At 39.6% G+C, this 26,965-nt stretch overlaps 1 protein-coding gene across 2 annotated transcripts in view; it reads left to right on the top strand.

Annotated features, from left to right (window-relative positions):
• Positions 1–26,965, top strand: part of LOC117352238 — a 74,404-nt gene that overhangs the window by 31,634 nt on the left and 15,805 nt on the right. The window contains exons 4-8 of one of the 2 annotated variants that reach the window (XM_033928550.1): positions 3,040–3,079; positions 5,111–5,224; positions 8,791–8,898; positions 17,874–17,983; positions 21,417–21,465. In XM_033928550.1, coding sequence (XP_033784441.1) covers positions 3,040–3,079; positions 5,111–5,224; positions 8,791–8,898; positions 17,874–17,983; positions 21,417–21,465 — 421 coding nt within the window. The remainder of the gene's footprint in view (positions 1–3,039; positions 3,080–5,110; positions 5,225–8,790; positions 8,899–17,873; positions 17,984–21,416; positions 21,466–26,965) is intronic. The other variant, XM_033928551.1, reaches the window with a different exon arrangement.

The following is a 26,965-nucleotide window of genomic DNA, read 5'->3' as shown; positions in this document are numbered from 1 at the left end:
CTCTCTACCAAATTTTGGGAGTAATACCACATGTGCCTTGTTCTGTACTTGGCCAAGTCTACATTTCTGTAGAATTCCATTGCACAGGATTTACATGTAAGCTGCTTATACGGTACCCTTTGATAGGTGGGATATCAATTGTAAAATACACTTGGAAACATGGGGCCTACAAGTAGCTCATTTAGGGGGAAAATTCATCAGAGTGGTAAAAGATCGAGGAATCCTGGTACTGCAGGTTGCTGAATCCTGCCTTAGAAGAATAATGCTGCTTACAAGCTACCTCTTCTGGAGTGTCCTCGGTTTGCATGGAGAAGATCTCTCTGTCCTATCTACACTCCCCCTTAAAATTCCCCCCTGCACATCTGAACTCCTCCCAGGGGCTACCTGTGAAACTCATTGGGTCTAGGTTGGGGGGGGGGGGGGCCTCTGGGGATTGAAGGGTCTTCAGGCAGAAGCGCAACTAGAAGTGCCATTTCAGGAAGGAGCTGAGAAGGCATGAGCAATTAGGCCTTGCTACTGCCCAAAGACCCTCAGGTCCCCCACCATGATCACCCAGTTGACCCCGCCGAACCACCAATGTGATTTCATAGGTATCCCCTGGGAGGAGGGGGTTGCTGGGATATGCAAGGCTGGGATTTTAGGTGGAGGGATGCAGGCAAGACAGTGGAGGAGGGGGAATCTTCATGCAACTTGATGGTCCTGGGTAATAAAATAACCTTTGCTTAATGATTTTTGGGCCCTAATATAATTTGCGGTATATTGCCACCAAGTGCCATTAGGGTATTTGCATAGTAATGAGATGCAAACCTGAGTGCTGTAGAATGGGTAAAAGTGAATTGATTTTTTTACTCAGTGAATAGTTAAGTTCTGAAACACATTGCCAGAGAATGAGGTAATGGTGGTTAGCATAGCTGGATTTAAAAAAAGATTTGGAAAAGTCCATAGTCTGCTATTGAAACAGAATGGGGGGAAGCCACTTCTTGTCTTGGGATCAGTAGAATGGAATGTTGCTCCTCTTTGCCGGGTACTTGTGACCTGGATTGGCCACTGTTGGAAACAGAATACGGGGCTGGATGAACCATTGGTTTGACCTAGTATGTTCTTATGATTGAATTCTATAAATATTGCCTAAAATACAGTTTGATATTCAAAGCAATTCAACTGGCCTCAAATGCCTTCTGGCCAGTTAAATTGCTTGTTTGGTTAGTGCTGCTGAAAATGTCCCGTTAACACCTATCTCAAAATTGGCTATTTGGGGGCAGTCAGCATTTGGTTAGTTAAGTACCAACATTCATCACTTATCTAGCCAAGGTAAATGCGTATAAAAGTAATTCATGTCTTTAAGCAGTGCCCAATAGCCAGTTAACTGCTAAATATTGTACTTAAGCAGCTACACTGTAACTGGCTCTGCAAATCCAGAAACTCAGTGCTAAAGCCTGAACATGGCCCTGCATTGAATTTCCAGACATAGAGCTGACAACTGTCAGCAAAAGCACTGCCACCTAGCGCTGCCCGATTCAGGGAAAAAAATTTTGATTCAATTCAGCCTATTGAATCGATTTTTCGAATTACTTTTCCTGCCCAATTGGGTGTTTAAAAAAAAAAAAAAACCATCCTGGTGGGTTTATTTTGTAGCCTCTTCACCCACCCTCTTTGCCGTCTCCTACCCATGCTGGTGCTGTGGTGTAAACAAGACTTTTCCTCTCTCTGTTAAGTCCTAGCTCACGCTGTCTAACACCAGCCCTGGCAGGATACACATTTCAAATCTGACACATTATAATCACAAAACAGAAAATAAAATTTTTTTTCTACCTTTTGTTGTCTGATCATTATTTAAATCATGTTGGTCCCAGGCTCTGGTTTCTCTTTTGTCTTGCGATAACTTGCTTGCCAGGGTCTTCTGCCCATTTAACGTTTTCTTCTTTCTCTATGCTCACCATCCATCTTTCATCTTTGTCCTCCCTTCCAGTTCCCTTCCCTCCCTGGAGGTCTGGCATCTTGACTATTTTTCATCTCCATCCCCGCAGTCCAGCATTTCTCAAATGACCACTCCCTCCCCCCCCCTCCACCGGTTCCTCTCCTCCATGGGATCTGATGTCAGTACACTTGCACTCTTCGGGCTACTGACAGCGTGAGTGAAGTTTCCCCTCTGCTACTGCTTCGCGCCTAAGTGGGACCATGAAGCAGTAGCAGAGGGAAAGTTTCCTGCTGCAGAAGGCAGCATGTTTCCCTCCCCCTTCTCTCCACTGTCGTCGTCCCCTAGCCTCCCGGTCTCATTTTAAAAACTACAGCCTGCAGAGGATTGCTGGTGCTGACGTGTTTTTAGCATGCTGCCGGCAGCCTCCGATGCACATTCCCTCTGCTGCAGTCCTGCCCCTGCTTTGACGTGACGTCCTGTTTTGGTCTGGGATGGACCTTGGTAGAGGGAATGTGTCGTGGAGGCCGATGGCAGCCTACTAGAATCGCTACAGCACCGGTGATCTTCTGAAGGTCATAGTTAGTTTTTAAAGTGAGACTGGGAGGCCAGGAGGAAGCTGGACAATGGTGGAGATGGGGAAAACATGTCGGCTTTCGGGGAGCCCTCTAAAGCCACAGGGTCGAGGGAAACGTGTCATGAGAGGTCCCCAAAATATTGCAGATGCTTGGGTACCCACAGCGCTGGTGCCTATGCCCTTATGCAGCATTTCCCGACTGACCCCCCCTCCACTACCACCACCGTGAACTTTGACATCGGACCTCCTAAAGTAGGAGCAGCAGCGGCAGTTGACGGACAGCAAGAAGCAGCACTTAGGACAGGCTTTTTGCTGCCATTGTGCTACTGCTCCTGTTTTAGGAGACCCAAAAGTATGTGGGGAGAAGGGTTGGTCACTGAATTGGTGAGCCCAATTTTTAAAAAAACCCAACAAATCGATTCACCAGAGTGAATTGGTGAATCGATTCGAATCAGCAAATCAGGCAGCATTACTGCCAACTGAATATTGATCCCAATAAATTTACAGCGATTGCTCAGAATAACACCTTTAATTTTATCATTTATAGTGAGCAGGAGCTGCCTGTACGCAGTGCTGTGGAAGAAAAGGTAAGTCATTTATAGAAGATACATACTTATGTGTGGTTGTTATGCCCTTGAGTCATGGTTAAAGCCTATCTGGATCTGTGAATACGTGATTTTTCATATTTAGTGTCATAAGAATGCGATGTCTAAAATCTTGTCTGTGACTCGTGGGGTTTTCCACTTTCACACCAGACAAGTTCCCAAGTATTTACATTCCTAATGACTGAATTGCCAACCACAATGGTTCTAAGTTGTTGTAGATCTCATCCTCTGTGCAAAAGGATGTCGCATCCTGCTACAAGATCATTTCCTATCACACTAAGGTGGTGACCTTGCCTCGCCAAGGAGCTACCAGATTAGAGTTGAGAAATTGCCACCATGTCCCGGTAAGTTTTTTTCTATAAAGCTCTGTGCTTCAACTTCTCCAGTTTGTCACTCTAGTCCAGGGGTGGGAACTCCGGTCCTCAAGGGATGGAATCCAGTTGGGTTTTCAGGATTTTCCCAATGAATCTATTTGCATGCATTGCTTTCAATGCGTATTCATTGGGGAAATCCTGAAAACCTGGCTGGATTCCTGCCCACCCCTGCTCTAGCCTCTCGAGATCAAACCTGCGCCCCAAGAGCCAGGAGCTCATTGCACTGAATGCACACATACAACCTCTTACTATCTGGTAGATAATTGTGTGTAGCACTTGGTGCCAAAAAACTAGATAACCCCATCTTGTTGCTGGACTGTTCTATACATTTTAAATGTTGAGTTCTTAATTTAGTGTTGCCAAGTTTTTTATTATAATGTGGTCCTTTTGAATGCATTTGGTATATTTTGTTAATCAATGGCATCCACTGGAACTTCAATTAATTTATCAAATCAAGGTCTGTTTCCATCTTTATTTAGACTAGAGATGTGTGCGTAAAAGCATTTCAATTTGTTTAGTTTCCAATGTGTTAATTTTTTCCAGTTGGATCAAATTATATCAGTAGTATATGCTAATAATGACATGGGGGAAACCCCACACTTCCTGAAATTTTCCTAACTTATTGTTCAGAAAACAGTATGAGTGACATGGCAAACCCTAAGTGAACTGTTGTGAAAAATATCAGTTTTGTCCTTTTAAATGCAATAACAGACTCTAAATTAAGGAACTGATCATCGACCAGACACATTCGTTGTTTGTTCTCTGCTTTCACATTTGTGAAGGTAGTATCTCCTGTTTTTGGCGACATGCCAATCTGGGCTTCTGCTAGTATTCTAGAATGGCATCTTGATGGACAGATCCCATTAGCAAACTGGTGCTCAGTATTGGCACACTTAACTGGAGGCACCAAGTTACAGAATTACCCCCTTATGTTTTAATTTCCTTAAAAACCTTTAAAAGTTGGGAGCAGGAGGGGTGCTCAGTCCCTCCTCTTCCAGCCTCCAAGCAATGTCGGCCTTAGGCCCCGCCCCAGTGCATCCCTTGGGAGAGACCTAAAGCACTTGAGCCAATCAGGGACTTCCTTAGGGAGGAGCCTAAGGAAGTCACTGATTGGCCAAAACAATGGTCCAAAAAGCCACAAGAACTGATATTTCTCAAATCATTTGTGAATCTAAAACAAAAAAGCAGAAGATGGTTAAAATAAGATGACCTTAGATCACATAATGGTGAATATGAAACAAGATAATTAGTCAAATAAGCAGACTGTGCCATTAATAAGGCTTTGATGAATCTCATGTCAAAATCTTAAACTGAATTCTGTATTTGACCAGAGGAGTAATATGATGAAATTAAACCCGTGTGCAAAATCTTCAAAGCACTATTATGATTATTGAGAGTTTCTGTACCGCTACTAATGACTGGGGAGTCAATTAAGAGCGATCTATAAGAGCCTCTGCAAAGGTGCTACAGTACATGAGCTTCTGTAAAGGTTAGCTTGTGTAGAGATATTACCATAAGGAGTTGTGAGGTGTTAAAAATCATGCACTCTATACTGAAATACCCAGAGCTCTGTGGTGGTGGTTCAGAGTTATTAATACTAGTGCTAGACAAAGTTGCATAGGATATTCTTTCTTTTTAGAGCTGTGACTTGGAGGTTTCTTTCTCTTTAAAGCTCAAGTTGCAAGAGATTGAGCGGGTGGACAAGTGGCTAAAAATGTTGCGTAAATGGGACAAATACCAGAGCAGTGAGAAGGTAAGAGTCTGTGACCTGAGTGATGTCTGGTACAATGACACAGGCAACAAGGCTACATGCCACAAGGAATCACAGGAAAATATTTTAGAACGAATACCCCTCCTGAAAGCTAAACAGCTTATATAGAGGCAGATCACGTGTCATTACAATCGGCATAAAAACGTCACATTAACATAACGCCTTACCAGTCAGATAGCCAAGTTCATACTTGTCAAGCTTATGCTAGTTCAGTCCCTTTAAGCACTAAGCGCATGAAAACATTTTCAACATGCATTTGGCATTAAAACCCATTAATATCTTCAGGACGATTGTGACTGTACCTCTGTAACCCGTTCTGGGCTCCTGGGGAGAACGGGCTAACTAACATTTGTTGTTGGTATCAAGTACTATGAAAATATTGAGGGCTACATGTAGCAAAACTGATAAGTTGGATTGAATGCAAAGCAGCTCATTATTATTGCAGTTGCTTAATGGTAGATCATGATAAACCTCTGAGAATTAACTTACTTCACAAACAGTGGCAGGCTAACACACCTGTCTGTAGATGCCAGCTTTGTGAGTCCCAGTATTATTATGATACTAGTATTTTAGCCCGTTACATTAACGGGTGCTAGAGTAGATGTCTATTTTGGGGTTGTTTTTTTCTTTGTCTCTGTCTCCTTGGACAGATAGGGAAAATGCTTGAGTACCTGATTGTAAAAACTGCTTCGATAACCTTGATAGGCGGTATATAAAATCCTAATAAACTTGAAAACGGCTGCGTTAGCAGACCATCACTTTTTAACGCTGTTTTTTGAGAATCCTGGCCTTACTACCATTACTCTAGGCATGAACAGGAACAGTGAATTCATGGCATGCAGGTGTGAAGGGATTTAACTATTCTGAGATCATTCTCTCTTTGGGCTAGATTCACTAACCTGCCCAATCGGGCCCAAACCGGGCAGGTCTGACGAATTCACCAAACTGCAACATGCAGATGGGAGTGATCGAAGGAATGCCTCCATCTGCTGGCACGGATTGCTCTACAGCAATCCCTGCACATGCGCTGGACCTCCGGCCCTTTTTTTTTTTCAGCCTATGGTTTTAACCCGCTTAAAGTCTGCAGGTTAAAACCATGGGCGTAAATTACACTGCAGGGAAGGGTGGGAGAGTCAGGGCAGGCAGGTGATGAGGTCAGCTCGGGGCAGGCAGGAAATCAGGGCAGCTACAGTAAGGGCAGGCTGGCAGATCGGGAAGCAGAAGATTGGGGCTGAGCAGGGCGGTAGAAGGCAGAAGGCAGTCGGAAAGGGTTTCAGCAGTCGCTTTTTGGGTTGATCGGCCAGCACAGTCGAATCGGCAAATTTGTTCAGTGCCTACTTTGCATGCAGTTCCCCTCATTTGCATGCACGGATTGGAATCGGATCGCAAAACAGGTTAGTGAATACTGCAGGAGGGAAATCGGGTCGCAGAGGGCTCACAAACCCATCGGTACACAATCGGTTTGCTTAGTGGTTCACCCTCATTTAGGACAGCTGCTGACTAACTAAACTATGCATCTGCTATCACTGCCACTTCACACCCTGCCTTGCATTTTTCAGTACTTTCTTTGAATCCTGCTTCTTCCTACCCAGCTTTTGAATTTCACTTTCTGCATCTGATGAAGTGGACGCTGGTCCTTGAAAAATCATGCTTAATAAATTGCTGAGTTGCCACTTGCTTCTTTGAGTTCAGGAATTTTAAGAGCCTCGGGTACCTTTAAAAAAAAAGACAAAACCTGAGGAAAATGTATTAATTCTTAGGTTATGATATCTGACCAAATTCTCCAAGTTCACTAATACACAGTATAGAATTGATTAATTATAGCCACTTGAGCCAACTCATGCTCACATTGTTCCACTGCATAGCTGTTTCCTGAATCAAAGCCCGAGACTATAATTTGAGACAGATTCTTGGAGTTTTGAAGAAAATAAGCAATCGGTATAGTCAGTATCCTATTCTTAAAACCACTTTCGGTTACATCCACTCTGGATTCTGTACAAATGGTGTTCAATCTGAACCCACAAACTGGGTCTTGCAAAAGTGACACTGGCAGCTTTCAGTACCTCCCACATTGCCAGGAGGATAGTGCCCCCTTCAGTTTTTCCCTTCTGCAAGTGAACCGTGCAGAGGTGTTTCTGATCTACTCTGCTTTATTTTTCTTATTTCTCCATTTATTCTTGATGAAAGTTCAACTTTTTTGGTGGCTTTGGTGCCCGGAAATCCCTTATTTAGGGAATCTCTGCTTGGGAAAGGGTGCAGGTTCCGCAAAACCAGACTGCAGCTTCACAGGACAAACCTTTGGACAGACCTGTGGGGCCAGCCTGCTGTGTGCCACTTCAGGGTCTGTTCCTCTGGGAACCATCTTTCCGCCTGATCTTATCAGAGTAGCTGTAGATAAATCCAGTAAAATAGGATCCTAGCCTGTCGCAGCACACGGCATCATCCAAAGACTCAACAGTTGAAGTGCTCTTTTCTTTTACACCAAATGGAGTAACCTAAAGGTTAGAGCAGTGGACTGGGACTCAATGAAGCATGGTTCAAACCTCACTGCAGTTCCTTGTGATCTTAGGCAATTCACGAAACCCCCCGTTGCCTCATGTGCAAACTCCAATGAATAGAAAAATACTACTGTATTTGAATGTACACCACTTTGATAGCTTTCAGACAGTACCATTCTAGGGGAGCTCAGAACGGTTTATATGAATTTCTTCAAGTACAGGCACCCGACTTAGGTATGACTTGTACTTAAGAATGTGGTTGAGGCTTCATTTGATTTCACTGAGCAGTATTTCCAGTGGCATAGACTCCTACACGTCTCCTGTAGCAGATTCAGGAAAGATGGATGGCCACATTAAGGACAGAGTGTAGTTGTGTGTGCTGGACCTTAGAGGGAACATTGGTAAGGTCAGCTGGGAGCAAAGGTTAAGCAGCAAGAATCTTAAAATCTTCAAGTTCTGAGTTACATACAAAACCCTAACTCGTTCTTAACCTGGGGACTGCCTGTAAGCATTTTTCCCCTCTCTGTCCCGGTGGACTCACAATCTATCTAATACCGGTATACTTGGGGCAATGGGGGGGATGAAGTGACTTGCCCAGGGTCACAAGGAGCAGCGTGGGTTTGAACCCACAACCTCAGGGTGCTGAGGCTGTAACTTTAATCACTGCATCACACTTTCTTGCAAATGCCTAAATGTGTCTTCTAAAGTGTATTTTTCAAAGGTAGGCGAAGGCATAATTCCATGTTTCAGGCTCAACTCTCCAGCAGTTTGTCTTCTCATCACTTCCCTGAGTTATAATTAAAGACAAGAACAAGTTCTCTTTCACAACTGCATATCATGGAAAAATAGGCCCCCTTTGATCAAACCTTTTTTTTTTTTTTTTTTATCACCTGCCGCTGTGGCAAAAGCTCCGAAGCTCACAGAATTCCTATAAGCAGTGGCGATTAAAAACCCTAACGCAGCTTGATAAAAGGGAGCCACCTCACAGAGAAGAAAACTGACTGCTGTTATGTTTGGTGAGCTCACTGATGCACTTTTACTGTCTTTTAGATGTTCCGTAGAGTGTATAAAGGAATCCCATTGCAGATGCGTGGACAGGTCTGGGCACTATTATTGGATTTGGAGACTGTGAAGGCTGCAAATACAGGGAAGTATGAGGTATGTAGGCCTTGGATTAGAATATGACAAACCAAATTGGTTCTAAGGATTATATCAGCTGTGCTAGCCATCGCTAGCATATTGCCTCCTTTGTCTGCCTACTTGACTTGCAAAGCTTTGTTATCTCCAAAATCACATTGTACCCGCATTCAGTGCATTCCTCAAAGGCTTCTTTTTTTCGACCAACCTCTTTTTAAAAAGTTTGGCCTCTATTAAGAAGTGTGTTTTCCTCTTTTGCCTCTCATACTTGATACAACCTTCTGTTGGAAGCTTATTCAGCTTTTAATTTACAAACCAGGAAAATAATGAGTCTCGCCCAATTTCTCTTTTGGTCATGCTGCTGAAACTGGCCCCCAATCTTTTTCTCTGCCCAGTTTGTTTCAGCTAAAAGTGAGCACGCATTTTCAGTGAAAGCCAAAAATTTGTGCTTTGTCTTGTTTATCTCCCTCCCCCTCCAAACAGGCTACCTCTGCCCCCCTCAGGCCTGGCAGTATAGGGGCATAGTCAAGGCAGGAATGGTCTCCAGCTGGTTTTGCCCAGATTGGCTCTGCTCTCAAAGTGGTTGCCATGACCTGTAGTGGCAATGTCGCGAGACAGCCACAAGAAGTCACGGCAGTCATTTTGAGAGTAGAGTTGATATTGTATTCAATGCTGAAACAAATCTTTGTAATACTGAAAGATGTAATAGGGCAATTTGACAGACTGAACAAAGGACTGCTATCATTTGTAGTTTATACCCTAAAGAATGTGAACTTTGATCTTTTGTCAGGAAAGTGGAATTCAGAACTCTTAACCTCCCTTCACAAGCAATGTTCTCAAACATGACAATGAAAACCAGAACAGAACTTAAATAATCAAATCGGTTTATTGAAAGAATTAATTAGATAATTCCAAGGAAAAATTGAACTAATGCAGCTTTGAGTTAATGGGCAATTGGAGGCTTCACCAATGAATTACAGCTTTTGACCAAAGTAGCTAGCTCCTATCCTTTCTCTCTAGAAATGTAACTAAGGAGTCCTTTTACAAAGGCACGTTTTCTAAACGCTAACACGTCCATAGACTTATAGCTCCTTTGTAAAAGGAGCCCTAAATCTTTAAATTGGATCAAAGGAAAATTATACTTTACCCCAAGTACCTGGTAAAGGAGCAGGCCAAAGGCAGCAGACCCCCCCTCCCTCCTCCCAGAATAGACTTTTATCCATAAATTTTACATCATGTGACCATGATGGAAAGTCCTAAAAAATTCATGGCTTTAGGGCACATGTCTTGTCTGCACAACTCCCAAAGGAGAGGAACAAAATACATAATACCAGCCCATCTCCACTGGCTTGATTATGGTATACCCCTTCTGAACTTGTGATTGGTGGACATATGATCACGCCAATTCCTCTTGCTGGTCCAGGTCATCTTGCTCCTCAAAACGAAACATGGGAATGTTTTGTAAATTGTTATCCTGTTTTCTGGCAACTATTTGAACAAGATTGAAACAAATTTATTTTCTTTGACATTTGATTATTTAGGTTTAATTAAAATTTTATAGTTTTATTTCTTTTCTTTTCTGTTCTTCTTTTGCTTTTCTATTTTTTATGGCATTCTTTTCATTTAAAAAAAAAAATATTTTGTACACCGTGTTGTTGGCCTACCAAAGTGCAGTTAAAAACTTTTAATAGGGGGCGTGGCTTTGGAGCGGAACTAAATGGCTGGGTAGTGGAGTTGCTCTGTGAAGACAAGCTATTTGACAGAGATCATAGCCAGAAAAAATTCAAATTTCACTCTGAAAAGTGAGGTAGAGGTGGATAATGGCTTCGGGAAAGCAAAACAAAAATTTGGCGGCGGGGAGCAGCTCAGGAAGCGGGAAGCGATCGAAACTTGATACGGCTTCACCGATGTCAGTTCCGTTGCCGCCGGAGGATGTAGAAAATAAAGACATAATGAAGGAAATACAGGCGGTAAAGGAAATAGTATTGGAATGCGCTAAAAATATAAAAGAAGTGAAAGAAGAGGTGGTATGTTTATCAAATAAACTGCAAGCAATGGAATTGAAAGTGGATCAAATTGAGAAAAGAGTGGAAAAGTGTGAGGAGGAAAGTATAAAGCACATGGAACACAGTAAGGAAATTGAAGCACTGAAAAGGGAGCTGGAAGATTTGTCCAATAGGGAACGAAGGAGCAATTTAAGGGTGCTTGGGGTCCCGGAGGGAATTGAAAAGTCGGATCCGATTGGATTTTTGATTAATTTTTTGCCCAAGGTGCTCCCGATGCAAAACAAGTTTCCATTGGAAATAGAACGTGCACACAGGGTCCCAACGAGATTATCAAACAGCCAAAAAGGACCACGTCCACTGATCTTTAAGCTACTTAGATATCAACAGGTAGCTGAAATAATTAAATTAGCTAAAGATAATAAAAACTTAAAGTGTCAGGATTCAAAGATTTACATAGTGCCTGACTTTGCCAGAGCAACGGCACAAAAGAGAAAGCAGCTATTAGACCTGAGACCACAGCTGAGAAGTCTGGGAGCTAGATATGGGCTCATATACCCGGCAACTATGCGGGTCACTTATAAAAATAAAACTTTGAATTTTGATACTGCAGATAAACTTAAGGAGTTTTTGGAGCAGTGTGAATCACCAATGGCTACTTAATAGAGACTTGGATGGAAGTATTTGTGTTCTTGGTTGAAATGTTTATTTTTGTTTGGAAATTTCTATGTTAAAGGAAGAAAAAAGAAAAAAAAAAGAGTTAATAGGATTCTGAAGGCATGGCTGCAGTTGGATTTCAAATACATTCCACATTCTATCTTGTCATGAGGCAAATGGAATGTAGCCTGCAAGAGCATAAGAGATGCAATATTACAGACCTTTTAAAGGACAGAGGTTAATAAGATGGATTGTACTAACTTGCTGTTTGGACAGACAGACTGAGAAACGATAGAGGATTGTGCAAAACAGATTGAAGGAAATAAGTTCTAAATAGTATTGAGAAGATATAAACTACAAGCAAGAGGACATTAAATAGAATGGATCTGCAAGCAAGATGAGAGTTAGACTGTGACTTTGTAAGCCTTACAATTTTCATTTGCATAAAAGGGGAAGTCAGCTGTGATATATGGAATAAGACATTGTAATGGAAATTCTCTAAATGCAGCAGAGGATTTTTTGAAGATGGTTCTGGTATATAGTTGGCCTGACCTTAAAATAAAAATGACAGAGCTACGATGGTCAAAAAAAAAAAAAAAAAAAAAAAAGGAACAGGGTTTGTATATGTAAAATGTGAAGGATCTATGATTGGCACCACAAGTTTGAAATTGTGGTCATTGTAAATCTTTATGCAAAACAATTGGAAAGGAGATTTAAGGTGGATCAAAAGATGAGACTGAGAATGTATAAACAGTAGTGTGAGAGGATAGAATTTGATATGGATCTGCAAGCAAGAGGAGATTTGAAATGAGACTTTATGAGACATATAGCATCTTATTACAAGAAAAGGAAATTTGTTGTTATGTATGGACTATAGTTTTAAAATTGCAAATCTATTAATGCAACAAGAGTCATAATATTGTTGTTTGGGATAAAAATTGGTCTGAACTTAATATAAATAATGGTGGATATATGAGGAGATTAAAAAAAAAAAAAAAATTAATTAGAAGTTTTGGTAAAAGCGAAGGATGTAGGAAAGTTTGGATGTTATAATATAAAGCATATGATATATGTTGTAAATGGAGTGGAAATTAAAAGGGTAGCAAATATGCTAGTGTGGAAATGGGTATGGAATGTTAGGAGGGTTATGTTAAAGGGATAAAAATTGTTGTTTTGGGGAATTTATTGACTTTTTGAATAGGAAAAGTTAGGAAAAAAGATTTCCATTATATATTTAATAATATTTAAAAGTGATATTTAACTTGAGGGAATGTGATGTAATCTGACATGAAAGATGGATGTGGTTTGGATGAATGTAATTTTAAAATTTGGTGTGATTATTTATGTATTTCAATAATATCTTAATGGAAATGAGTGAGTAGAGAAGGGAGGGTTCATGAGAGATGGGGGAAAGGAAAGGAAAAAAAAAAAAAAAAAGAGGTAATCCTTGATAAAGAAGTCTTGTGTGATAAAATGATATTCATTTTAATATGATAATGATCTGGCTAATGGTTTTAAAATTATAAATATAGCTTGTGGGGAGTTTATCTATTGCCTAGTCAAGGTGTGCGTTTCAAAGTTGGCAAGTAATTTAAGGGAGGGATGGGAGGGGGAGGGGATTAAGAATATGGGAAGGGGTATAGGGGAGGGGATGGGTTCTAATAATAATTTTAAAAAGGGGAAAAGAGGTTATAATATTGATGTGAAGAATATTATTGATTATTGTTTTGATTTGATATAATGACTTTAAAAATTTTTTCAATAAATGTTAATGGTCTCAACCACCCGATAAAAAGGAAAAAAGTATTGCTATATTTTAAAAAACAAAATGCGGATGTCTATTTCATACAGGAGACTCACCTTAATGGAGATGAATCAAAAAAGCTAATTGGTAATTGGGTGAGAGATTGCTTTTTTGCACCGGCGGTGGGGAAAAAAGCTGGGGTAGCAATTTTAATAAATAAAAAATGTTCAGCAGGATTTAATATGGTGAAAGCAGATAAATTAGGAAGATGGGTGCATGTGAACATGAGTATGGGCAATAATACTATGGCGCTATTTAATGTGTACGTACCTAATTCGAATCAAATTGAATATTTTAAAACTCTACAACCAATAATTTTACCACTGGCTGCTAATAATTTGATAGTAGCAGGAGATTTTAATGCTGTTGTGGACCCTTTATTGGATAAAAAACCTAGTAAAATTTTAAAATCTTTAGGGTTGGATAATTTTATAAATTCTTGCAATTTAAAAGATATATGGAGAATTCTTCATTTTAATGATCGAGATTTTTCGTTTTATTCACATGTTCATAAATCTTTTTCTAGAATTGATTATATTCTTGTTTCTGATGGGCTAATACAAGATGTTACACAAGCCTCTATAGAACCAATAATTTTATCAGATCATGGAGGAGTGTGGATTTCTTTAAATTTTAATGACCCGGATAATGGTAGGCCTGTATGGAGATTTAATAATGCATTGCTTGCATATCCAAAATTTTGTGAAGAATTTCAATTAAAAATGGATGAATATTTTCAAAATAATATTACAGAGGAAATATCTACAGAAATAATATGGGATGCTTTTAAAGCAACGATGAGAGGGCAAATTATATCATTTTCAGCTTATTCTAAAAAACAATTAAATAAGCAATTTACGGAACTGGAACACGAAATAAAAGATTTAGAATTAAAATTGAGCAATAAGTGGGAGAATTCTACGTTGCAAACTTTATTAAAAGCAAAATATAAATATAATGAGATTTCTTCTAATTTGGCTAAAAAAAATATTATGTGTCAGCAAGCTTTGTATTATGGTAGTTCAAATAAGGCGGGAAGATTATTGGCTAATTATCTTAAAGTGAAAAAAAGAAAGATGAAATTGAATGCAATAAAAGATGAAAAAGGTGAAACTCATTTTCAGATTGGTCCTATTTTAAAACAGTTTTTAAATTATTATTTATTTAAATAAAGAAAAAGATGGTATAGTGTTTTTAAATAATATTGAAGGTCCGAAGATTCCTGATCATATAAAGAGAAGTTTGGAAAATCCAATATCTTTACAAGAATTACAAACAGCATTGAAATCTCTTAGAGTAGGGACCGCTCCAGGTGGTGATGGTTTTACGGTAGAGTTTTATAAAGCATTTCAAAATACTCTTTTACCTCATTTATTAAATTTATATCAGAATCAACTAAAGAAAGGTTGTATATCAGGCACTATGGCAGAATCATTAACTATTGTTTTGCCGAAGCCAAATAAAGATCCCATGTTGGTTTCAAATTACAGGCCTATTTCATTGATAAATGTAGATGGTAAATTATTAGCCAAACTTTTGGCTACACGTTTGGCAAAAGCTCTTCCTCACATAGTTGGTATGCATCAAACAGGGTTTGTTGCTCAGAGACACTCTTCTAATAACACCAGATTGGCATTGCAAATGTTATATTTAACAAAAGAAATTGGAGATCCGGCTTTTTCTGTGTCTCTAGATGCAGAGAAAGCTTTTGATCGTGTGGAATGGACATTTATGTATCAGGCCATGGAGTGGTTTGGTATTGGTTCGGGATTTATACAAATGATTAAAACTCTGTATAGCTCTCCTGTTGCTAGATTATATATCAATAATAATTTTTCTGATTGTTTTAAATTGCAAAGGGGAGTTAGACAGGGATGTCCTTTGTCTCCTTTACTTTTTGATATAGTGCTTGAACCCTTATTATTAGCTATTCAACAAGAGGAGGAGATACAGGGTATACCACATAAAGATAAAGAATATAAAGTTTCTGCATATGCGGATGATATATTACTTCATTTGAGGAATCCGGAAACAACCATTCCAAATTTATTGGTTTTGATTGAAAGATTTGGAAAGTTTTCAGGATATAAAATAAATTGGACTAAATCAGAAGTTCTTCCTTTAAATGTGCATTGCACAAAAGGATTATTTGACTCATTACCTTTTATTTGGAAAGAAGAAGGAATAAAATACTTAGGTATATGGATAAAAAACACGCTTGATGAGACAATTATAATGAATGAAAAAAGTTTATTGCAAAAAGTAACAGAGTTATGTGAGCAATGGAATCCTTTACATTTATCTTGGTGGGGAAGAGTTCAAACTGTCAAAATGATGATATTGCCTGTGGTTTGTTATCAAATGGGAATGATACCAGTTTTTTTTCAGGGGTCTTTTTACAAAAAGTTAAATAATATTCTTAGTAAATTTATTTGGCTGGGTAAAGCTGTAAGAATTGCTCTAGTGACTTTACAAAAACCAATTGAGGAGGGAGGGGTAAATTTTCCAAATTTTTATAGGTTTCATCAATCCTATATATTGCGCCAAGGTATGTATTGGGTCCTCCCAGAACTCATGGAGAAGCTTCCAGATTGGTTATGGTTGGAGTGGCAGCTCATGTCTCCTATCAGGCTTCGTCATCTGCTTAGCATTAAAATGCCTAGAATAAGGAAAACCAATAGGATATTAATGGACACATGGACAACATTAAAGTATGTAAACAACTTAACTCCTATTACTATTCAAAAATCTACTTGTCAAAATATATGGCTGAACTCCAAGATACAAATAGGCGGTTTTATGATTGTCTGGAAGGATTGGATTGAAGCAGGAATACGTACTTTAGATGATGTTATTAATGATGGTAAGCTGCTGGAGTTTTCACAATTGCAACATAAATTTGGACTTAATAAAAAACAAAGTTATAAGTGGTTGCAATTGAAGCAGGCTATTCAGGCAGGGTTCCCTGAATGGAAGTCTTTAAATACTCATTTTACTCTAGAATTCTTATGCTTCCAGGCAGATTTTATGGGTCACCAGGCCGCACAGTGGTATAAAACATTATCTGGATATTTAAATAAAAAACCAAGGACTGTACTTAGAGATATTTGGAGCATTGAGATTAAGCATCAAATTAATGCATCTCAATGGCCACGTATTTGGTCTTGGAGGATAAGATGTACAATGTCTGCGTCTATGAGGCAAACATGGTTTTTCCTGTTGCATAGAGCACTCTGGACCCCTGTTCGCTTACAAAAATTGGATTGCTCTAAGTCTAATAGATGTTGGCATTGTCATCTTGAGGCTGGAACTCTAGATCATTTATTATTTTATTGTCCTTTTATTAATAATTTTTGGAAATTGATCTGGGGTCAAATAAATTGTATGTTAGAGAATCCTGTGGCCCTATCATATGACACAGTTTTGTTTGGAATGTCTATGAGGGCCAAAAGTCAAATTTCATCAAATAATAACAAACTGTTAATGATTTTAACAGGAGTTGCCATCCAACATATAACACATAACTGGAAAGACTATAGAGGATTGAATTATTGTTTCTGGTGGAGTTCGGTTTGTCAGGTGTATGAAATGGAAAAAACATTGGCAATCAAGAGAGGTTATTATAAGAAATTTAAAGAGGTGTGGAGACCATTAATTGAGTATTATAATAAATAAATAATTATATTTATCCCCATTAAATATATGTAGGGGGAAGGAGGGATGGGTGGGTTTTATGACATTATGAGGGGTAATATATGGAAAGGGAGGGAGGGGAGATAGTTTATGGTATAAAATGAATGTAGAGTTTCAAGTGAAGAATGTATAGTATGACTTGAATTATTGTACACTTGTTTGCATAATGTAAAAACGAATAAAGATATTTAAAAAAAAAAAAAACTTTTAATAAACATAACCATGTCGTGTTATTGATAAGTCTGTTTTCTTCAGCCACCTGCATATTCTGCATGATCATCCATATTTGAGTCCAACAAACATATGGTCATTGCCAATTATCAGATAGCAAAGCAAATGCCCTTTGCTGATCTGAAAAACAACCCAATTAAGCAGTCGGATCTGTCAGCCATTTCAGACAGAAAATATCTTTCTTGTCTTCCATTTTAAATTAGCCACTGTCTCACTAAATCTATCATCCTATGCTCCCCATTCATCAATAATAATAAAACCCTAAGCGCTCATGCGCACTCATATCTCCGTAATCCCTGCCTCCCTGATCTGTAGCTCTGTGGCAGAGTAGGCAGAGACATGGTAGTAGCGGTGCGTGTGCAGGTGGTGGTTTTCAGCGTGTGCGGTGCTTTCCTATACTTCCTACAGCTGGAGCCAGCGGTGGTTTCTGTGTGCCAGTTGCCCTTTGCACTCTTTAAAAAAAAAAAAAAAAAAAGGTACGTGGGAGAAGGGCCACGAGAAAAAGACAGGCAGAGGGCACGGGGATAGACAGACAAACAGGATTGGTAGATGCTGGATAACTCTAGTTTCATGTCCTCATTGTGTGTGTTTTGTCTTTTTCTCTGCAGAGAATGAAAGAACAAGCCAAGCTCTACTCTACTGAGATCAAACAAATAGACCTGGACATAAACCGAACATTTAGGAACCACATCATGTTCCGGGATCGCTATGGAGTCAAGTAAGTGACCCAGATGCATCTTTCACTGATGACGTGGCCTTTGTGACAAATTTAGAAATATATACTATCAAAGGATCGTTGGTACAGCATTGCAACATTTCTCAGTTGTAATACCGGTGTCTGCTTCATCCTCTAAATGAACAAACACTTGTATCAATAAGAGGGGAAACTATTTTGGACTTAGCTCTTAATGGAATGCAGGATGTGGTGCAAGATGCAATAGTGTTTGGGGCCATTTGGCAATAATGATCATAACATGATCAAATTTCATTTTACAAGTGGAGGGAAGTCACTAAGGAAATCTGTTGCACTAGCATTTAACTTTTAAAGGGGAAACTTTTAAAATGGGGAAAATGGTACCATGTGGACATTGTTCAAAAATACCCACTTGGAAGCCTAAATAAGATGCATTCCATGTATTAGATAAGACAGAAGGAAAACCAAACGACAGCCAGCATAGTTATAAGGTGAGATGAAAAAGGTTGTTATAGCCAAAATAACATAACAAAAATGGGAACAGGATCCAAATAAAGAAACATAACCACTGTTAAGTTAGATTCAAAGTATTGATAAAGAAAATCTGAAAAAAAGCTTGCTGAAAAGACAAAAACCTTTTTTCATATGTTTGAAGCAAGAAACCTGCAAGGGAATAGTTGGGCCATTAGATGATTATGGGATAAGAAGGCAAGGCCATAGTGGAGAGACTAAATACATTCTTAGTTTTGGTCTTTACTAAGGAGGATATAAAGGGAACGACCCGTGCCAGAAATTATATTTAGGCCCGGATTCTCTATATGGCACCAATCACGGGACAGCGCTGTGGAGAGGGACAGATTCTTCAAACTTTTGAAAACTACAAGAATGAGAGGGCATTCGGAAAAACTGAGAGGGGACAGATTCAGAACCAGTGCTAGGAAGTTCTTCTTCACCAAAGGGTGGTGGACACCTGGAATGAGCTTCCAGAGGGTGTGATAGGACAGAGTACGGTTTTGGGGTTCAAGAAGGGATTAGATAATTTCCTGAAGGAAAAGGGGACAGAAGGGTATAGATAGAGGATTACTATACAGGTCCTGGACCTGATGGGCTGCCGCGTGAGCGGACTGCTGGTCTGACCCAGCAGAGGCACTGCTTATGTTCTTATAGAGAATTGCGGCTCTGTGAAAGATGCACTGGAAATGTTTTCCAGCTTTACATTTCCGGCGCCTATTTTTGCCATGAATCACGCCTAATGCCACTTTCAGCGTTAGTCATACCCACAGTGATGGTAGGTGCCTCCAGAGGCGTAATTCCACTGGTAGGCGCTTTACATTTAATGTTAATCGTTCTTTCAAACAGTATTTCTCAATTAACTTAGGTGCCTAAGTATAAGCGCTGTTTATAGAATTTCCCCCTTAATGATGATGATTCAGAGAAACTGAAACGAATCTCAATGAGTCTGGAAGAAGTTATAGGAAGTATAGGGGAAATCATAAAAAAAAATAGCAAATTATTTTGGTGCTGAAAGAACTCAAAAATGAAATTGCAGATCTAATATTAGCAATCTATCATTAAAATTGTGTAAAGAACCTGAAGACTTGATGGTGGCTAATAATGATGCCAATTTAAAAATGGTTCCAGAGATCATCCAGGAAATACCAGTAAGCATAAGAACATAAAAATTGCCATACTGGGACAGACTGCAGGTCCATCAAGCCCAGTATCCTGTTTCCAACAGTGGCCAACCCAGTTCACAAGTACCTGGCAAGATAAAACACATTTTATGCTGCTTATCCTAGGAATAAGCAACAGACTTCCCCACATCCATCTTAATAATAGCTTATGGACTTCTCGTTAGGGAAGTTATCCAAATCTTTTTTTTTTTTTTTTTTTTTTTTTAAATCCTGCTAAGGTAACAGCTTTTATCATTTTTCTTCGGCAATGAATCCCAGCATTTAATTACACATTGAGTGAAGAAATATTCTCTCCAGTTTGCTTTAAATCTACTACTTGTAGCTTCATTGCATGCCCCCTAGTCCTAGTATTTTTGGAAAGAGTAAGCAAATAACTTCACTCCATTAGTTGAAACTATTTTAAAGAACAAAATTACTGAACATTCAGATAGAGATGGTTTAATGGAACAAAGTCAGCATTTATTTTTTCTGTTACAGCTCCTCAAACATGGAACTCCCTCCTCATTTACTTAAAAGAAGAAAACAATTTAGATAAATTTAAGAGCAAACTAAAAAGCTTTCTTTTCAAAGATGCTTTTGATACTTAAAAAACTTGACTAGGTGTTTCATTTCATTTCCATAACCTCTTTAAGGTTCATTGTTTAGTCTCCCCTATTGTTTTTTTTACCATAATTGTCTTCTTTTCTATCAGCAATTTGTATTTCTCTACTCATCCTTTCCCCTCGTTTTTACATGTTTGTACCGTTAGTCTTTAACATGTTACGTTTGTTTAGTTTCTGCTTGTTTTGCTGCCCCCTTAATTGTATGTGATTTTAATGATATGTTCATCACTTAGAAATTTGAGTAAGCGATTAATCAAATATAAAATAAACTTGAAACTTGAGTTAGTATTTTGGTAATGGTTCATTTATATGAGATTAATTTATTGACACATTGATGTCTTAATTATAAACTGTGTTTATGTATTAATTGTACAGTATTTGAAGGGTTGGTAGATCAAGTATTAAACTGTTACATTTTTTGACGGTGTGAAGAAATTTATGACCTATGGAGTTCAGAATCAAAATAGAAGGATGTCCCAGAAGCACCCAAATAGCAGCTTAGATGTCCAAGTCAAATAATCGAAAAGACGACCAGAACTCCGCTAGACCTGTAAAATATCCAGCAAAAGACTTTGAAAACGTGGGTGTTCTGTGGGCATGTTTAGGGACAGGACGTTCAAGTGTGATAATGGAAACCACAGCATTTTGCCTTGGGCATGCCGAAACACACCTACAGTTAGACCTCTTTAAAAAGTGCATAAGGTGAAACCCAAATTAGTCTTTTTACCCACTAGTGATCTTCTGCTGTTAGAAAACTAGAACAGAGCGTGTGCCTGAATAACTACAGAGTTACTGGGTTTCTACATTGCCTGCCTTTGTGTGTTTGTCCCTGTCTCTACGTGACCTGCCCTGTTTCTTTGACTCGCCTATTTCTCCCCCCATGCCTCCTACCTGATACCTCTGTCTCCACCTCCCTTCCATTTCATCTTACTCACCTTGCTCTCTGTAGCTGTGCTATCTTTCAGTCTGTCCCATGTGCCAGGAGCTGCAGAGTGAGTGCTTGCTGATTGTCTCACCTGTGTTTGTCTGAGGGGGGTGGGCTGACTGACTGACAACTGCTGTTGCTGGCTCTGTCTGGGATAGCAAGTGCAACCAATGCTGAACGCACTGCATACTTCCCTAGCAGTCACAGACCTCTCTGTCTTCTCTAACTCTCCACAGACAGCAAGCATTATTTGATGTCCTCTCAGCATATTCCGTTTATAACATGGTAAGTAGTTCTCAAGTATCTGAAATTGTATGTGGAAGCTAGTACTGGATCTTACTTCTAATGCTCATTCTAAGCAAAATAGCATGGTTTAAGTAAGAGAGATGACTCCTCGCTTAAACCAGGCTGAGCAGGCCAACTGCCGATATTCTTCAGCAGCACTTTACCAGGAAGTGCTGTCTAATATTGATACTAACCACACCATCCCAATTTGGGCAATGGAGGGTGTTCTGGGGGCAAGTTGAGGAGGAGCTGGGATGTATGCAGGTACCAGTGGTGATTAGCACCGGTTCCTGCAGAGCTATTGCCCTTATGGGACAGCTCTTTATGCAATCCTGTCTTTGGCCACTTAACTATGCGGGTGCCAACACTGAATATGGGCCAGCACCTGCATAGCTTCTGGGATGTGGCATGAACACAAGCAAAACTCCCTCCAGGACCCTCCCCCCCAGCAAGAGTAGCACCCCTCCCAGACCCCTACTCCTGCTCCCAGCCCACCCCCACTTAACAGTAGCACTCCTTATCTCCCCCAACCTCTGTGGTCCCATGCTGGGCCTACTTTAACATTCCTTTATGGTCTAGTAGAGTATTCCAGGCAGGAGCAATCGCCAGTCGCTCCTACCCATACTGGCTCCAACTTCAAAATGGTTGCTGAGACCTCTAGGGGGGGTATCACATGACTGCTGCTAGAATTCATGGCAGCCATTTTGAGACCAGAGCTGACATGGGCAGGAACAGCTAGGAATAAGTTTCAAGTTTATTACCCCGCACAAAAGTGTATACCATCTTGGTGTCTTACAATCTACAAATAGAAAGATAGGCTTAACACTAAACTTGATTTAATACTAGATAATATACAATAGGAAAGGGGGAGAACTACAATTAATATGACAGTAGGGAGTAAAATACATAAGGTTGATGTTCATTTATCTTGTAGCTTCATAGCCATTCATTTTTAGTTGCCAGGGATTGTTTAAATAGGCCTGGCAGGGCTTACAGGAGGTATGGGTGTGGGGTTGCTACTCTTGTGAGGGACGTCTATGAGGAGCTACAAAGGGAAGGGGGGGTTCATGAGAGGGTGCTACTCTTGGGGGGAAGGGGGAAGAATTGGAAATCCTCTTATGCAATTCCTGGCTGAATATCAGTTGGGATCTGCATAAGACCTGGCAGCCAGCATGTCAGGCCAGGCCCAGATAATCAATGCCGGTGCCTGGACATGTCCCAGCATTGAATATCTGGATCTAATTTAGCCAGTGACAGTCGGCAATTAAAAATCCGCTATGACCAGCTTAATATTTGTAAACCGAGTCGAGCTCTCTTTGACTAAAGGATTGGATTGAATATTAACTTGAAATTTTTTTTTTTTTTAAATTATTTCAAAACGATCATATACGGAGAGGGTGATGGATGCCTGGAATACGCTCCTGAGAAAGGTGGTGGAGAGTAAAACTGTGACTGAGTTCAAAGAAGCGTGGGATGAACACAGAGGATTTAGAATCGGAAAATAATATTAAATATTGAACTAAGGCCAGTACTGGGCAGACTTGCACGGTCTGTGTCTGTATATGGCCATTTGGTGGAGGATGGGCTGGGGAGGGCTTCAGTGGCTGGGAGGGTGTAGATGGGTTGGAGTAGGTTTTAATGGAGATTTGGCAGTTGGAACCCAAGCACAGTACCGGGTAGAGCTTTGGATTCTTGCCCAGAAATAGCTAAAAAAAAAATTAAAAAATTTAAATTGAATCATTACATTACATTACTGATTTCTATTCCGCTTGTACCTTGCGGTTCAAAGCGGATTACACAGGAAGAGAACTGGACATTTCCAGGAGGGTACATGACATTGGAGAATACAGGTTGAGGGTATAGACTTAATAACAGAATGAGTGTATAGACATAATAACATTGGAAGGTAAATCGGTGTAAGTGGAGGAGGAGAGGGAGATTAGGAAGATTGTAATGGTATTAAACAGTAGTGTTTTGATTTCTAGGGGGAGAGGAGAGGGAGGTTAGGTAGTTTGTATATACTTTTTGAATAGCAGCGTTTTGATTTCTTTACGGAATGCTTTGAAGTCGGATGTTGAGGTTAATAGCCTGGTAATGGAGGGTTCGAGTTTTGCTGCATGCGTTGCTATGAGGTTATCGTAAAGCTTTTTACGATGAGTGCCATTGAATGGTGGGTATGAGAATGGTGTCATTGTTCTTCTTGTTCTGGGTGGAAGGTTATAGTTTAGGCGATCGATTAGATAGGCAGGTGCAGTACCGTTGATTACTTTGAAGGTTAGACAGTATAGTTTGAATTGAATTCTGGCTCGAATCGGTAGCCAATGTGAGTCTAGGTAGGCATTGGTGATGTGATCAAATTTTCCGAGGGAGTAGATTAGTCTGAGGGCTGTGTTCTGAACGGTCTGTAGTTGTTTGATCATGTTTGTAGGGCATGGTAGATATAGGATATTGCAGTAGTCCACAAGACCTAGTACCAGGGATTGTACTATGATTCTGTAGTGTTCTTTGTCAAAGTATTTCCTTATTTTTCTTAAGTTGCGCATTGTGAGGAATGCTTTTTGGGTAGTTTTATTGATTTGGGTCTGCATAGTGCAGCATCTGTCTATCAGCACTCCCAGGATTTTGAAGGAGGTTTGGATTGGGAATTTGATTGCTTTAATTTCCAGGTCTGTTATAGATGGGTTTTTGTCCGTTTCAAGCATTAAGAATTTGGTTTTGTCCGAGTTTAGTTTTAATTTGTGGTTTGTCATCCATTTTTCTACTTCATCCAGTATTGTTTCCAGGTGTCCTGTTGTGGTGTGGTCTTGGGATTCGAAGGGGAGGAGAATAGTTATGTCGTCTGCGTAGCTGAATGATGTTACATTTAGGTTGTCTAGGATGGTACCGAGGGAAGAGATGTAGAGATTGAATAGAATGGATGATAGTGGGGATCCCTGCGGGACTCCGCATGGGTTTGACCATGGGTTAGATTTCGTATCATTTATCTTAACTCTGTACGTTCTTGTTTTAAGGAATCCTTGGAACCAGGTATAATCAGGTTGGGCAGACTGGATGGACCATTCAGGTCTTTATCTGCCGTCATCTATTATGTTACTATGTATTCTTAAAGATGATGGCTACTCATCATTGTACTACTCCTGGCTCTATATCCTGCTCTTTGGGCTGGGAATACTAGTGGTACAATACTCAGGATCCTGGCCAGATATCGCTCTTAAAGTTACACCCTGAAGTGACAGCCTGTGGTATGTGTGGAATAGCAGTACCAAAAAGGAGAGAGCCACCTAGGAGAAAAATAGGATGTAGCACTTTAAAGTTCTCCAACCTCTGTATTGTAAACACTAAAAGTACCATAAAAATATATAAAATTGACTTATGCAAACAACTTTAACTGAAAAAATGAATTTATTCTACGATTGCACAAAAACTTAAATGAACAGAGAAGGCACACGCAAATCTTCTAAAAATAGCCCAACATGGGCCTAGTTGTGCTTTGCAGTGTATGTCCACCAGCAACTTCAAAACAAAGTACGCCATGCAACAGCTTTTCCCTCCCAGGGTCAGCTTTGGGGCTTAGAATCAGATGGTGGGAGCAGAATGTAGGTGTTCATTCTTCGCATGCTGAGGACTTGGTTGTCAGTACTGCCTGCCTTCTATGGAAAACCTTTTATATCATACAGCCACAGCTATTGCGTTAGAATAACTGTTCGTGGTACTGTGGTATACAAAAATAAAGTTATTATTATTATTTTCTTATACCGCCCAACCAGAAGTTCCGGGCGGTTCACAAGAGAACTGAGACATCAGTGAAGATGCAAAATACAGTAGGATTCAGTAGACTACAATGCAGTGTGATACAGTATAACACAATGCAGAATTATTGCATAAATTTTCCAAACAAATAGGTTTTCAAGTTTATTTATTTTAATATACTGACCATCGACAAACACCTGGCCGGTTTACAATGCTAAAAATAAAAGGTTAAAATTAAATTATAAGGGGAGGGGAAGTGTGAACATTAAATAGACAGATTACAAGTACGATTTTCTGAACTCATAGTAAGATTGGGAATGGGCAATCGGAGAACACATCCAGGAGTTCATTTTCCCCGCTTGAAAAGTCAGACTTTTGTCTAAAAAGCTTTTAAAACGACAAGCTTTCAGAGTGGGGTACATAGACATACCCGAGTTTCTTGTGTTTTTACTTGATATGAATAGTTTTAATTGGGAGGATAAGTATGATGGTAGTAACCCAAAGAGTGCTTTATAACAAATGCAGCCAAATTTTAAAATCTAGCTTCAAAAGGGAGCCAATGAAGTTGCCTATAAAAAGGGCTTACATGGTCAAACTTCTTTCATCCAAAGATCAAACGTACAACTGCATTTTGAACCAGGTGGAGTCTTAGCAATATTTTCTTGGTTGACCCTAGATATGTGATATTACAATAATCCAAGGTAGATAGGATGGTGGATTGAACTAGTATCCTAGAAGACACTATGTCAAAATATATTTTTATAGTTCTTAGTTTCCATAAGATAGCGAAGCATTTTTTAGTCAGCTGGTCTGACTCAACATGTTTCATACAAACGTGCTTTATCAAGGGTCCCCCTACAATAAAAGAACACAAAGGAATCGATTTCTATCCTCTGAATTCCCTAAAATTTACTTTAAAAACATTAACATTCAATAAATTACTCCTACCATGGCTGATAATGTCATCCGACTTACAGCCTTTTCGCAAGCACGATGGTGACGGCATCTTTTTTACTGCTTTAAATAACATTCTTAACAGCTGATATCCCCTGCACCCCATTGGAAGAGAACTAGCCAATCAGGGACGCCCATTCTATTTCTACATTCAGACCCCGTGGTTCAACGGTGCCCATTTTAAAGATCCACCTTTCTTTTTCATTAAGAATTTGCTCAATATTTCCACTCACCCTTGATCTATTATATCAATCGCACGCCATTGTAATTCATCCACCCTATAATTCTTCGTCACCCAGTGTTGTACCATAGGAGCTTGTAAGTTTTTATTAGTCAGATTGGATTTATGCTCATTCAAACAAACTTTTACCGCCCTACTTGTGTGACCCACATACAGAAGGTCACACGGATAAACTATGGCATAAACCACATGGGTGCTATTACAATCTGTATTTTTAGTAGATTTCAATGTAATGTTCTTCCCCGGAACCCTCCATTGAGGGCCCTCGATAGTTTTGTTACACCATTGACATCTGCCACAAATTTTTTTTTTTTTCTCCAGTCTGGTATGGTCAAGGTAAACTGTTAGCACAGTAAATGCTATCTTTTTTTTATAATTCTTTCAGGCTTTACTACCTCTGAGTTCTAGCAACTTGTCTTGCAATGTGTTATACCAGCTCTATCTGTGGAGTTCGCCGTATCCTGATAGCTTGGTGTATATATGTAATTACCTTGCACTGGAAGCTCACTGTATGTGTTAATCCTGAAAGGCTGTCTGATGTACATATTGTATATA

This window comes from Geotrypetes seraphini, chromosome 19 (assembly GCF_902459505.1).
Source record: "Geotrypetes seraphini chromosome 19, aGeoSer1.1, whole genome shotgun sequence".
Taxonomy (NCBI): domain Eukaryota; kingdom Metazoa; phylum Chordata; class Amphibia; order Gymnophiona; family Dermophiidae; genus Geotrypetes; species Geotrypetes seraphini.
Note: the sequence above shows the minus strand (reverse complement) of the source record. Positions and strands in the feature narration are given on the sequence as shown.